This window comes from Cervus elaphus, chromosome 4 (assembly GCF_910594005.1).
Source record: "Cervus elaphus chromosome 4, mCerEla1.1, whole genome shotgun sequence".
In the NCBI taxonomy this organism is placed as follows: Eukaryota; Metazoa; Chordata; class Mammalia; order Artiodactyla; family Cervidae; genus Cervus; species Cervus elaphus.
In genome coordinates this window covers 22,927,259-22,942,967 of record NC_057818.1, presented here as the reverse complement: position 1 = coordinate 22,942,967, position 15,709 = coordinate 22,927,259, and the positions used below count along the sequence as shown (strand labels likewise).

The following is a 15,709-nucleotide window of genomic DNA, read 5'->3' as shown; positions in this document are numbered from 1 at the left end:
CAATGTTCACTGCAACACTATTTACAATAGCCAGGACACAGAAGAAACCTAAATGAACATCAACAAAGAAATGGATGAAGAAGATGTGCTACATATATACAATGGAATATTAGCCATAAAAAAGAACAAAATAATGCCATCTGCAGCAACATGGATGCACTAAGAGACTGTGATACTCACTGAAGAAAGTCAGACACAGAAAGATAAATATCATATGACACTGCTTATTGTGAATCTTAAAAGGGTACAAACGACCTTATTTACAAAACAGAAGTAGAGTACATGCAGAAAACAAATGTGTGGTCACCAGGGGATGGGAGGGGGGTAAATGGGAGACTGAAATGGACATATACCCACTACCACTGCAGCTGCTTAGTCACTAAGTCGTGTCTGACTTTTCGCAACCCCACGGACTGGGCCCACCAGGCTCAGGCAAGAATACTGCAGTGCGTTGCCATTTTCCTTTCCAGGGGAGTTTCCTGACCCCAGGATCAAACCCGCATCTCCTGCTTGGTAGGCGGATTCTTTACCTCCGAGCCACCTGGAAAGCCTCACATACACATTACTACATGTGAAATAGGTAAACTGATAAGAACCTGCTGTATAGTACACAGAACTTGACTCAATTCTCTGTAATGGCCTATATGGGAAAAAATCTTTTAAAAAAGTGGATATACATATATATATATATACATATATATATATTAATATATGTATAATCTTGGATGCACACCTGAAACTAGTGCAACATTGTAAACCAACTAAACGCCAATAAAAATGAAAAAACAAAAACAACTCTGTGAGGTACGTACTACTACCTCCTCACTCTATAGCTGAGCATACTAAGGCACAGGGGCTTCCTAGGTGGCGCTAGCAGACATAAGAGACACAAGTTGGATCCCTGGGTGGGAAGATCCCCCGAAGGAGGGCATGGCAACCCACTCCAGTGTTCTTGCCTGGAGAATCTCACGGACAGAGGAGCCTGGCAGGCTACCGTCCATAGCGTTGCAGAGAGTCAGACACGACTAAAGTGACCAAGCAAGCACGCACTAAGGCATAGAGAAATAACCTGCCTGAGACCAAAAGGTTAAGGAAAGAGGGAGCAGGGATGAGGAGGCAGAAAGCCCTATAGTGGAAACCATGGTCTTAACCACTGTATAATACAAGTAAGTTTTGTATTTGTGTTGTAAGTTACATGGAGTGGTTCAAATACCAATATATTACAGAGATTGGTTCAAATACCCTAAGTTATAGAGATTAATTTGAATACAAAAGAAGGTAAATGACTTTCTCAAAATTGCAGAGATACTAGTAATGAAGCAAGAAACAAGTTCAGTTTTTCCCAGTCCTCTTTCCAAGATGTAGAAATCAACAATACATGGGTGGGTATGGTTGACAAGCAGGAAGAGTCAATACTTGTTTTCTAGACCAAGTACTGGTATAGGAAATCTAGTTGAGAAAGGGTGTGTATGTTTGCATGATTTAATTCTTTTCACACTGAGCTTAAAATGGAAAGTTTGAGTAATTGCAAATTTGGGACTGGATCCTCAGAAAGAAATAAGGGGTGAAATATAAGATATAGATTCACCTGCCATTTTCTTAACTCACTGACATTATTCACAGAACTTAGGGTGATTTCCAAAATATCTCACTTCTCGTACAAAGCTTCTCAGGAGATTCCATTACTTGATTCAAAATCCCATTTAACGATGAGTCTTAACAGTAGATAATTAAATATTTATAATCAAACATTTCTTCTACTGTTCAGTTTAGTCGCTCAGTCGTGTCCGACTCTTTGCAACCCCAAGAATCACAGCACACCAGGCCTCCCTGTCCATCACCAACTCCTGGAGTTTACCCAAACCCACATCCATCGAGTCGGTGATGCCATCCAGCCATCTCATCCTCTGTCGTCCCCTTCTCCTCCTGCCCCCAATCCCTCCCAGCATCAGGGTCTTTTCCAATGAGTCAACTCTTCGCATGAGGTGGCCAAAGTACTGGAGTTTCAGCTTCAGCATCAGTCCTTCCAATGAACACCCAGGACTGTTCTCTTTTAGGATGGACTGGTTGGATCTCCTTGCAGTCCAAGGGACTCTCAAGAGTCTTCTCCAACACCACAGTTCAAAAGCATCAAGTCTTCGGCACTCAGCTTTCTTCACAGTCCAACTCTCACATCCATACATGACCACTGGAAAAACCATAGCTTTGAGCAGACGGATCTTTGTTGGCAAAGTAATGTCTCTGCTTTTAAATATGCTATCTAGGTTGGGCATAACTTTCCTTCCAAGGAGTAAGCGTCTTTTAATTCCATGGCTGCAATCACCATCTGCAGTGATTTTGGAGCCCCAAAAAATAAAGTTTGACACTGTTTCCACTGTCTCCCCATCTATTTCCCATGAAGTGATGGGACCAGATGCCATGATCTTAGTTTTCTGAATGTTAAGCTTTAAGCCAACTTTTTCACTCTCCTCTTTCACTTTCATCAGGAGGCGTTTTAGTTCCTCTTCACTTTCTGCCATAAGGGTGGTGTCATCTGCATATCTGAGGTTATTGATATTTCTCCCAACAATCTTGATTCCAGCTTGTGCTTCTTCCGGCCCAGTGTTTCTCATGATGTACTCTGCATATAAGTTAAATAAGCAGGGTGACAATATACAGCCTTGACATACTCCTTTTCCTATTTGGAACCACTCTGTTGTTCCATGTCCAGTTCTAACTGTTGCTTCCTGACCTGCATACAGGTTTCTCAAGAGGCAGGTCTGGTGGTCTGGTATTCCCATCTCCTTCAGAATTTTCCACAGTTTATTGTGATCCACATAGTCAAAGGGCTTGGCATAGTCAATAAGGGAGAAATAGATGTTTTTCTGAAACTCTCTTGCTTTTTCGATGATCCAGCAGATGTTGGCAATTTGATTTCTGGTTCCTCTGCCTTTTCTAAAACCAACTTGAACACCTGGAAGTTCATGTTTCATGTATTGCTGAAGCCTGTCTTGGAGAATTTTGAGCATTACTTTACTAGTGATATAATATTTTAAAACTATATTCTCATGGAACATCAACACTGAAGTGTTAAGTAACTAATCATTTTTAATGTAGGCAATTTCCCAATTTACACAAGTATACAAAAGGGTAGTTAATAGTAACTTTTCTCAATGTTACAATTTTTCTTTTTCACCCACATAAGCAGTCAACAAATTCTGTCCAAGCTGCTTAATTGTGTTTTGTTTCCTTTCTCTCAGTCCCAATAGCTCCTGCTGTATTAACTTCCCACTCGTTATGGTTATATAGGAAAATATTATCTGTAGAACATTTATTATTAATAATATTTATTAATACTTATTGTGTGTGTTAGCTGCTCAGCTGTGTTTGACTCTTTGCGACCCCATGGACTGTAACCCACCAGGCTCCTCTCTGTCCATGGGATTCTCCAAGCAAGAATACTGAAGTGGATAGCCATTCTCTTCTCCAGGTGGTTTTCCCAACGCAGGGATCAAACTCAGGTCTCCTGCATTGCAGGCTGACTGTTTACCATCTGAGCCACCAGAAAGCCCAAATATTTATTATTAAATAGGAAATATATCAAGTCTTTGGGATGATGGAACATCAGGTTTGCAGTGCACTCTCCAATTCTTTACAAAGAAGACAGTAGTGCAAACCAAAACAGCAAGTTTTGAATACCTGGAGATGAAGAGGAGTCAAAAGAAGAAAAACAAGAAGACAACTACAAAAATGGTAAAGTGAGCATCACGAGTATTGAAATGGAAGTCAAAAGGCAAGAGTGAAAAGCTCTGCCGTCAAAAGGAAAGCAAAGGTGGTCCAGTGGTTAAGACTCTGAACTTCTACTGCAGGGGGTGTAGGTTCGATCCCTGGTTGGGGAACTAAGATCCTTTATATGTCTCAGCACAGTCAAGTAAAAAAATATTTTTAATAAATAAATGTAAAGTAAATATCTGAGAGCAATTTGATATTATAAACCTAACTTGGAAGGCATTTTAGTTCTGTAAAACTGTTTATGGTAAACCAGGGTGCTCGTTTTTAATATTTTTATTTTAGGATGAATTATATAATTATTTCCTTAAGTATTCATATTAAACCAAACTCTAAAAGCAATACATTTATAGTTAATTTTAATAATAAGTATCAAACATTAGTGGTAACAACTTCTGCATTCATTACATAACATTATTTCCACAAAGTACCAATAAAGACTTGCTTTTAAAGAGGAAAAAAAGCAGGAAAAACTTATCCAAATTATTATGTCAAAGTCTTCTGAGTTTTACCCATAGATTTGTTTTCTGAGTTTTTGATAGATGTGAGGCAATTATTTTATTTTGTTTTCTTCACATCTGTGAACTCCCAGGTTCACAAATTAAAAGGCTTACTGTTGTGACTTGTGCTAGTATTCAGGTTTCCACTTCTAGCTAATGATGACATTCTCTTTTTTTAATTGTCTTAAGTTCTGAATTTTACATTGATAAGGTAATATTATAGTATTTCATTTATTTTAACCATCCACATAGTTCAGACAAACAGTAGATATTCATGAAAGTTATTTTTTTTAAATAAAAATTTATTATTATGTGACAGGAAATACAGAGAGAAAAAACATGTTAGAGCATACCATGGGAATGTATTCAGCAAAATCCAGAATGTGGGAAACTCTAAAGACAGATGGCTCAGTTTCTTTACAAAGAAACTATAAGAAACAAAGTGTAACCAGAGATCAAAAGAGACTTAAGACTAAATGTAATGCCAAAATTAAAAAAAAAAATAGAAAAATGAAAATAGACACTCAAAATTTCATATCAACTCAATGTAGTGTGTGGCCCTTGTCTTGACACAGACCTGAGAGAGTGTGTAAGACTATATTTGTTAATACTAGGGAACTTTAACTTTGATTGGATATTTGATTATGACGGAATAATAGCTATTAAGTGTGAAACTAATTTTGAAGTGTTTTAAAGCACAAACCTTTGTCTTCTAGGTATATAAACTGATATATAAACTGGAATATTTACAGATGACACGATACCACTGAGGTGTGATTCAACATAATTGCTAGAAGGGGTGGGTATGATAGTCATAGGGTCATCTAGACGAAAAATTGCCTATAAACTGATGGCTGTTGTAGCTGAGTGACAGATACTCTGATTTTGTGTACACATGAAATATTATATATAATAAAGAGATTAAAACAGTTATATTCTGGGAATAACAAGTAGTTTGGCATGACAAGAAAACGATGCATGCGGAAGAATGATAAGCAATTAAGACAGAAAGGTAATGGATTAGATTATCAAGTTTTGTAAGTTATGCTAAAATATCTGGACTTCATGCCAAACTGAAATAGGGAATCAGTAATTGATTACATACAGAGAAGTAATAGGACAAGATTTTTACACTTAGGGTTGCTAAGTAGTTTCAATAAAAATAACCAAATATTTCATGAAAACTTTTTTGTTACAAAAAGGTTATACATGATATAAAAACAAATAATATTTAACCTATTTTACATTAGTTTGTGTTGCTTTTTCAATGCCGTATTGTTCAAAACTTCATCTTTTGTTTCCAAACAAAACTGTATCTTAAACACATTAAACCAGATTTCATGAAGTTCCTTACTGACAACATTAAATACGCTGAATTCATCAGTGCATAAATTACTAATACACTAAACGCTGTTCTCAGCATAATGCAGTGATTAAAGCAAAGCGCTTTGGACTCAGCCAGCCCTGGGTCCCAGTTTCATCATCTGTAAAATGGAGATAATAATAGTGTCTATCTTCTAGGGCTATTGTGAGGCCTAACAGATAATGCTAGTAAGGGCTTAGTGTGGCATCTGGCACACAAATACTCAGGAAATGTCAGACACTATTGTTACTGCTGTAACGTGACACTGTGCCCACCTCACTGCATCACTGTGTCAGGGTTACTGTGATGACCGTATGTCTTATAACTGGTACTGTTAACTTTGATCCCTTGGTTAAAGTAATGTCTGCCATAACTCTCATAAATTTCTCCTTTTATAATTATTAAGTATCTTATCAGACTATGCAAATATCTTGCTTCTCATAAATATTTGCCTAGTTATTTTAGCTTACACTGATGACTCCTGCCTATAACAATTATTATTACTGTGGTTATTTGCCTAATGGAAAATATTTATTTCCATCATTCCTTGCACATTTTCAACTGGAATTCTACTACAAACAAAAGTTGCCTCTTCTCTTTATTCATTCAGTCATTCACTTATTCAATTATTTATACTTGTATAGACTCATGGACTGGTATAGACTTATTTTATTCTACAGGTTATAATCTGATAACATGATTATTTGTCATTCAAATTTTTCCAGCTTTGAGCATTTAGAGCTCCTTCAAGTTGGTTCCTAAGTTCTGTTTACCAGCACCAAATTTTGAACACTTCTTTACTTTCTGGCACTGTAAGACAGTCCAGGTTACTGGTAAGAATAGTTTAATGGAGTGGTTGAGGTAGAAGCAATAATACAGTAGAGTAAGAAGCAAATGGGAAGAAAGTGACAGTGTTACATACTTTACTTAAATAAATGAAGGGAAAATGGCAGGCTACAGTGGAATTGCAAACTTGGGGATATTTACTGTATGAGAGAGAGAAAAAGAAATTAGAGAATGAATTTTATCACAGTATAAAATTTAAAGCCCTTTCCACAAAACAATTCAAAATTATCATACCACCAATAAAAAATTAAAATATCAGGGCTTCCCTGGTAGTTCAGTGGTAAAGAATCTGCCTGCCAGTGCAGGAGTTTCGGTCTTGGTCCTTGTTCTGGGAAGATCCCACATGCCTTGGAGGAACTAAGCCTACTGAGTCCATGTGCCGCAACTCCTGAAGCCAGTGCTCCGCAACGAGAGGCACCACAGTGAGAAGCCCATGCGCTGCAACTAGACACTAAATCCCTGCTTGCCGCAGCTAGGGAAAGCCCATGTAGCGACAAAGACCCAGCATAGCCAAGAATAAAATAATTATAAAAAAGAAGAAAATGAAAAAGACACTCTATCAAGAAAATTAAAATATCATATATAAATATCACTTTGGTAAATAATACAAACTTCCCAAAGCACCTTTTCTAAAATGCTTCTTGTTCAGTCGCTCAGTCGTGTCTGCCTCTGCAACCCCACAGACTGCAGCAGGCCAGGCTTCCCTGTCCTTCACCACCTCCCGGAGCTTGCTCAAACTCATGTCCATTGAGTCTGAGACGCCATCCAACCATCTCGTCCTCTTTCCCCTCTTGCCTTCAATCTTTCCAGCATCAGAGTCTTTTCTAGAGTCAGGTCTTTGCATCAGGTGGCCAAGGTATTACAGCTTCAGCTTCGGCACCAGTCTTTCCAATGAAGGTCCAGGACTGCTTTCCTCTGGGACTGACTGGTTGGGTCTCCCTGCAGTTCTAGGGACCCTCAAGAGCCTTCTCCAGCACCACAGTTCAAAAGCATCAGTTCTTCAGCGCTCTGCTTTCCTTATGGTCCAACTCTCACATCCATACATGACTATTGCAAAAACTACAGCTTTGACTACACGGACCTTTGTTGGCAAAGTAATGTCTCTGCTTTTTTTTTTTTTTAGTTCTACCACTTTATTGCTACCAACCCATCTCCCTCCACCCTTGTGCACACATGCTCAGTCATGTAATCCCATGGACTTCAGCCCGCCAGGCTCCTCTGTCCAGGGACTTTTCCAGGCAAGAATACTGGAGTGGGTTGCCATTTTCTTCTCCAGGGTCTCTGCTTTTTAATATGCTGTCTAGGTTGGTCATAACTTTTCTTCCAAGGAGCAAGAATCTTTTAATTTCATGGCTGCAGTTGCCATCTGCAGTGATTTTGGAGCCCAAGAAAATAAAGTCTGTCACTGTTTCCATCGTTTACCCATCTATTTACCATAAGATTTCTAGAATATGTTAATTCAGAAATAATTTTCCTTCCCAAAAGTTTCCACTATTTCTTATTTGACTTCACAAAATTCCTCTTAATCAAATTATTAAAGTTAATCAAATATTAATTATTCCTAACTGCAGATGGAAGAGTTCAGGGACAGACAGGACAAATGTCTATCACACTGAAATAACAGCAAAGTTCAACTCTTCTGCTAAGTTATTGTCATAGATGACTACTGATCCAAAGTCCATAAAGCATTACATTTATGACAATGAATGAGCAATCAGTAGCCTTTCCAAAGCAGTAAATCCTGCTATTTTCTATTTCTTCCAGATAAAAAGAAAGACTGAAGTGTGGTAGTGGCAGTCTGACAAAACCCATGGGTGAAATACATTCTTACAGCCTTGAGAAAACCTGGTACAGTAGAAGGGCAATAGCGTAAGCAAATTAGCCAGCGCACAGTTGCATAATTTGGTGGACAACACTAATCATCATATTCTAAATTCTTTGGACAATGTTTTCAAAGGTATTAATAAAATAAATATAAAAGAAAAAAAAAAACAACCGTCAAATCTTTAAAGAGGAGATTGAGAACTGGTTATGTACAAAGACACTGGTTTTTTGTATACAATGCATTATGAAAAATCAATTTTACTTTCAGAATTCTGAGATATTTAAAAAACTACTTGCATTCAAGTAATTACTAACATAAATAAAAATGATGGTAAGGGGAGGCTAATTTAAATACATTTGCAATAAGGAAAAATTTTTAAGTAAGGTATCTGAACTTGATTTACATCTTTAGGCAAGAGAAAATCAAATACTGAAGAGTAGCTATATATAAAAAGTCAAAAGCATTTTAGAAATCACAAAATATACTTAATTTCATCATATTAAAATTTTATCTTGCAGAATGCAAAAGAGGTTATGAGAGAAACTACATCTCTGGATGTAACTCTAACCACAACAGAAGTTATTTGTGGAAGTAGAAGTGATGGGAATTATATGAAAAAACTAAACATGACCTTTTGGCATCCACAACACGCTTAGGCATACTAGCTGTGTGTCATAAATGTAGGTAGGCCTTTTGATGTTAAAGAAAAAAAAGTATCATCATATGGCCTGAAACTTATAAAAAGCACAAGACAGATCAATAAAGTCAGGAAATACAGTCCAGCAAGTCAGGACTCAAAAATCAAATTCCAACAATTCAATAAGAAATGATTCTAACAACGACAGATGTAGTATATCTAAAAATACTGGTTGCAAATTTACCAGATTTCAAAATGCAGAGTACAAAAGACAGGATTAAGAAGAATATGAGGGGCACTGACCTGTAGGAATAGTGCTGGGAAGTTCACAATGACGTAAGGTTTGATAAATGATAAAGGGCAATTAAAAACGCTCCATTGACTGCTTTAAACAAGAGGGTTAGGGTCTTGAGGACATAGTGTGGGAGGGTGGGATGGCCAGGAAAGGAAAATCAGGGAAGGAAGAGGGGACAGATGCAAGAGAACATAATTCTTCAAGTATTACTACACTCATGTCCATACTAAGTTTCAAAGCGAGTAATATTTAGATTCACGAAGGGTTTAACTCCAATGCTAGGTCTGAACATGGCAGAAATCATGCTACATTTCTTTTAAGAATAGGAAGAAGCAAACCTATGCATGTCAACTGAGATCTTCCAAAATCTGTCTGACAGAATCTACTTCCTCAACTTGCACATAGCCCCTCCAAATGAATGAATATTTTCAGCTTAAATCTGTGATCCAGTCAATCTTCTGGGTTCCTCTAGCCTTTCAATTCAGCTTAAGATCTCTTCAGCAAAGCTACCATTAGTTCTTAATTAGCCTCCCTCTTAGACCATACTCAAAAATGCTGATGAAAAAAATCTTAAAAGGCCAAATCTATAAATGGGTATTCTCGTAAGCACGCGTGTACACGCACACATGCACACACAAACACTCCTACCTACTTAAAAAAAAAAAAGGCAGGGAGAGAAAAAGTATGTACAACAGTTCATGTGAAAAATACCAGGAAATTTTAGCTCACTGTAAACTAAATGAATATATGGTATAATGAGCTTGCCAAAAAAGTAAATGCAATCTTAGACTGCACAAACAGGAAAGAAGTATAATGAACAAGGGAGGTGATAATTATAGTATACTCTAGTCTCATTCTCTTTGGGGTTTAAGAGGAACACAGACTAGATCACTCATTCAAGACATAAGATTTGAGTACATACTATCTACCAGACATGCTGTTTTAAATACCGGGAATAAAACAGTAAGCAAGATAAAGCCCCTGATCTAATGGAGCTAACATTTTAAAGAAAGAGATAAGCAAATGGGGGGAAAAAACCAGGTAAGGGTAATGGCTATGCAAAGAATGAAAACAGGATGATGTGATTAAAAGTGATGGGGTGACTATTTTAAAATGGACTCAAGGGAAGTCTAACTGAGGAGACCACTTACTGAAATGTGAATGAAAAGAAAGAACTAGCAACACAAAGATCTGAGGAAAGATGAATCAAATTATTCTAAGCAGCTTTGAGAAATTAGCAACAAAGCACAAAAACCAACATTCTGATTTTTATATTTTAAAAATCCAAGTTCCCCTATTGGATAACATTTGCACTAATTACACTGTCCTTTCCAGTCTGTACTTCTGGAGACCACTCCATGCAAGAGAACCTCAATTTCTCTTCCGATCTTATCTGTTCAGGTCCTACAGTTTTAAGCTGGTTCCTTCTAATTAGCCATCACTATTCTCAATGGTGTGATTTTCAGCGTCAGGTTTTTTTTAACTATGAACTAAAATCTCATTACAAGCCATCAGTTCAGGGGATAGCCATTAACATTCTTTATAAATGTAGTGGACTAGTGTTTTCAGATTGGAGAAGGAAATGGAAACCCACTCCAGTGTTCTTGCCTGGAGAATCCAAGGGACAGGGGAGCCTGGTGGGCTGCCATCTATGGGGTCGCACAGAGTCAGCCACGACTGAAGCGACTTAGCAGCAGCAGCAGTGTTTTCAGAAACACTGGTTACAGGTTAATACATACACACCCCTACATATATACATTCATAAACATTAAAAAACACACCTATGCTGGGTCCCAGGAAAAAAATTTTGAAATACACAGTTCTAAGAGGTTAATGAATGCTTCAATTTTATTTCATAGGGGTTCAACGCAGACTCTTCACTTAGGGTTGGAGGGCTGTGAGTCATCTGGTATTAGTCTACCTGGAGGATGGGATCGACCATATTGGGCAATTAGTTAATCAATCAAAGAGATAAACAGTTATAGCTATTTAATGGATATAATAAAAATAAAAACTGACCCTGAAGCTCAGGTGAGCATCACTGATTAACAATATCCCATGCGTATTGCCACACATCAAAGGTGGGACCACCTAAGACAGCGCTTTGTGTTTGAAACCCTCTGAAGCTGCCTATGCATCCCTTCTTTTGACAAGTTTAAACCCATGACCACAGTCCATGTGGTCACAAAGAGTCAGACACGACTGACACACACACAACCTATAACCTGTCCTGTAATAAACTGTAACCATAAGTATATAAAAGTTCTTCAGCAAGTTCTGCTAGCCTACTATTTAAACTAAGGGTGGTTCTGGGAACCTCCAGAATGTGTAGATGGTGTCAGAAGTAAAGGCGGGGGCTTCCCTGGTGGCTCAGTGGTAAAGAATCCGCCTGCCAATGCAGGAGACTCGGGTTTGACCCCTGATCTGGGAATATCTTGCTGCAGAGCAACTAAGCCCATGCACCACAACTACTGAGCCTGTGCTCTAGAGCCCAGGAGCCGTAAGTACACATGGGCTCACATGCCCCAAAGACTGAAGTCCAAGTGTCCTAGAGCCCACGCTCTGCATCAAGCCACTGCAATGAGGAAGCCCATGCACTACAACTACAGAGGAGGCCCTGCTCTCCACAACTAGAGAAAGCAGTAATAACGGCACAGCAATGACAACCTGGCACAACCAAAACTAAAAAAGAAATAAAACTATTTTTTTTTTTTAATTAGAAGAAAAAATGAAGGCAGTCTCGGGACTATGTTAGCTTTGCAGTTTATTTAACTCTTGAGTAATACTTTTGAATGAAAACAAGTTTGATGATAAAATGACGAGATCTTGATCTGACAACTATCTTCGAATGTTAGCCTATTGCAAAAATTTTCAAGTTTTTTAAGATGTATAAAACTACCAATGATTCCATTCTATTTCATTCCATACAATGAAACCTGGACTGAGAAAACTATTTCCTTAAATATTCCTATGCAAATCTTAAAGTAAAAAAATTTGTACATAGGAAAATATCAATATGCCAAGAAACTCAGTAAAGAATACAGTAGATTTAGCTGTTTTCACTATTACATATAAATCTGCAATTATCTCAAGATAAAAATGTTTAATTAAAGAAGACAGCTTAGGCCTTCCTAAGAGCTCAGAGACAGTCTCCTTCTGGCCTCAAAGAAATAAGCTGTTATGAGTCCTACAGCTGCAAGGAAATGAATTCTGCCAACAATCCCGTGAGCCTAGATGAGGGTGTGAGTCTTTGATGAGATCACAGCCCCAATGGACTTGCTGGATGCAGTCTTATGAGACCCTAAGCAGAGAAACCAGCTAAGCTGTGCCTGGACATCTGACCCAAGGAAACTATGGGATAATAAATGGATGCTGTTTTAAATTACTAAATATGTGGTTGATTTGGCACTACATTCACATACCCTACAACTGAACAATTTCACTCCTGGGTACACACTCCACATAAATACACAGAAAGTTCAATAATAGGCAAAACTAATCTATGAGCGTGTAAGTCAAAATAGTGAGTACCTTTAGGAATAGGGCAAGCAAGCCTAGTAGGAGGCCTGAGGAGATTTTTAGGATTGTGATAATGTTCAATTTATTGATCTGGATTGGTAAAGTAGATGATGTTGAGTCTCTGAAAATTTATCAAACTATTTACTTATAATTTGTGTACTTTTCTGTATGTTCAGTTCAGTTCAGCTCAGTCGCTCAGTCGTGTCCGACTTTTTGCGACCCCATGAATCGCAGCACGCCAGGCCTCCCTGTCCATCACCAACTCCCGGAGTTTACTCAAACTCATGCCCATCAAGACTCTGAAAGTGCCTACTATTTAATCTTACTATCATTAATCTAAGTAAATAATGATTTATTACACCCAGATATTTAAGAAAAAACCATCTGTTCTAATGCATTGATGTCTTAACACTAAAAACAAATTATTTTTCCTTATTGTGTTATCATGGTATTTAATGTTTTTTATCCAAATAAATAGTAAAAAATAAAAAGGAAATATTATGTATCTTCTCCAATACCAGGAGAAATCTATAAGATACTGAAAGACATCTGAGACTTTACTTCAACCAATGTAATTAGTGATGGGGGAAAGAAAGGAAATTTTTTAAAACCTACAATCAAAATGCAAAGGTTTTAAACAGAAATAGAATATTTTAAGTCTATACTCATTTTAGATTGTTAGCATTTCTGAATAACATGATCATCTTCTCTTTTTCCAGTTATGTCTCCAATTTCCAAATACTGAAATACATTTTTTTTTAAAGTTATATCAATGAATTTACTGTTTCAGTTGTTTGGAGTGCCCTTTCTCTAAAAGGTAGCCAAGCAAAGATCTTATTCAAAATTCGGTGTAGATATCACTTCCTTTTTACAACATGTAATTTTACTGCTATGTTTGCCAAAGCATATTGTAGTTATTTAGAAGTCAAGGTCATATTCGATTTGTATCTTTAAAACCTAGCCAGTGTTTGATACAGTTGCATCGTCTACGCAATGAGGATAATCACAGTATCTATAGCTATGGCAAACCTATACAGCATATTAAAAAGCAAAAACATCACTTTGCTGACAAAGTTCCATATAATCAAAGGTATGGTTTTTCCAGCAGTCATGTACCAATGTGAGAGGTGGACCATAAAGAAGGCCGAGAGCCAACGAATCAATGCTTTCAAACTGTGGTATTGGAGAAGACTCTTGAGAGTCCTGTGAACTACAAGGAGATCCAACCAGTCAATCCTAAAGGAAATCAATCAAATATTCATTGGAAGGACTGATGTTGAAGCTGAAGCTCCAATTCTGTGGCCACCTGATGCAAAGAGTCGACTCATTGGAAAAGACCCTGTTGGTGGAAAAGACTGACAGCAGGAGGAGAAGGAGATGACAGAGAATGAGATGGTTGGATGGTATCACCGATTCAGCAGACATGAGCTTGAGCAAACTCCAGGAGATGGTGAAGGACAGGAAAGCCTGGGGTGCTGCAGTCCATGAGGTCGCAAAGAATCAGACACAACGGAGTGACTGAACAACAATGCCCATGTGTGGAATCCAGAAAGGTTTTACAGATGAGCCTGTTTGCAGGGCAGGAATAGATAAAGATGTAGAGAACAGCCATGTGGACATGCGGGAAAAGGGTGGGTGAGACAAATGCTGGGACAGTAGGACGGACATATGAACACTTCTGTGTGTGAAACAGATAACGAGTGGGAACCTGCTGCACAGCACGGGAGCTCAGCTCGGAGCTCTGTGGTGACCGAGATGGGTAGGATGGGGTGGTGGGAAGTGGGTTCAAGAGAGAGTGGAGATATGTATACGTATACCTGCTTTACCTGATAGTAAAGCAATTATACTGCAATTTTGAAAAAAAAAGAAAAAACACTTATTTCTATTTTTTCATCTTTTCAACCTTAAGAGAGATTTCAAATAAATAAGGCAAATATGAATATCTATTTAATCTCATTTCATGAAGATTAGCTTATTTTCTCTACCTTAAAAATAGTGTGTAATTAACCATTAACAATAAAAGAAAATAGTGACTCTGGAGTTAGGTAATCTTGGGTTTAAAATTTCTTTCTGTTACATATCAGCCATGTAACTTTGGGCAAGTTTGTTAATCTTTCCAAACTATAGTGCCCTCATCCATAAAATGTGTATAATACTGGTACCAGCTATAAAAGATTGTGTTCAGTATTAAAGCAAGCTAATTCATGCAGTGCATAGTGTAATATAATTGGCTATAATATTTTTTGAGTGCCTATTTCTTAAGCTCTTTATAAATATTATCCTATTTAATCTTACATGTATCAATCACTAAAAGAGATAGCTACAGGCACTATGGGAATCTCGGTGGTTTGTGCATGGCCCCGGAGCTGGATCCTCCGCGGCCTGGAGCTATGGGACGGAGGCCCCCAGAGGGGAGTCACTTACCAGAGCGAGTAGGCCCTTCATCCAGAGCTCAAGTCTTCTGACTCGTGGGAACAGTGGGACCTGCCCCAACTGGGTTCCCTCTCCTCCTTGTCTGCGTGGCCCTCACGACCAGGAGTGAACTCCCAGTTGGTCCAGCATGAACTGGAAGGTGCTTGAACACTTCCCCCTGCTGCTGTGTATCTTGGCGGCGAAAACACTAATCCTCTCCCTGGCGTTTGCCGGAGTCAAAGTCTACCAGAGGAAACGACTGGAAGCAGAGCAGCAAAAGCTGGAAGCTGAGAAGAGGAAGCAGGTGGAGAAGAAGGAGAGCTAAAGGGGAGTGAAAGATTTCATGGTGTAAATGTCAGCTCGAGTGGACTCCAGCTGAGAAGAAAGTCTTAATTATTGAACGATATGTCAGAAGACAAACTCGAAGCCTCTAGCCTAACTGAAAATGATGTGAATTTTTATATGCTTTTAGAAGAACCAGTATTTTGTTTGCTAAAATAAAATAACCTTTGTAGAATTAAAAAAAAAAAAAAAAAGAGATAGC

General features: G+C 38.1%; 2 protein-coding genes across 15 annotated transcripts in view; one reads left to right on the top strand and one right to left on the bottom strand.

The window, feature by feature from the left end:
* The window catches only part of CHD9 (chromodomain helicase DNA binding protein 9), a 219,550-nt gene that overhangs the window by 94,751 nt on the left and 109,090 nt on the right, over nucleotides 1-15,709 (bottom strand). The gene's annotated exons all lie outside the window — the stretch shown is intronic.
* LOC122691711 (small integral membrane protein 11A-like) lies at nucleotides 15,098-15,640 on the top strand. Its single transcript, XM_043898482.1, has 2 exons — nucleotides 15,098-15,143; nucleotides 15,227-15,640. Exon 2 carries the CDS (start codon nucleotides 15,314-15,316, stop codon nucleotides 15,488-15,490), a length of 177 nt encoding a protein of 58 aa, XP_043754417.1. The 5' UTR covers nucleotides 15,098-15,143; nucleotides 15,227-15,313; the 3' UTR covers nucleotides 15,491-15,640.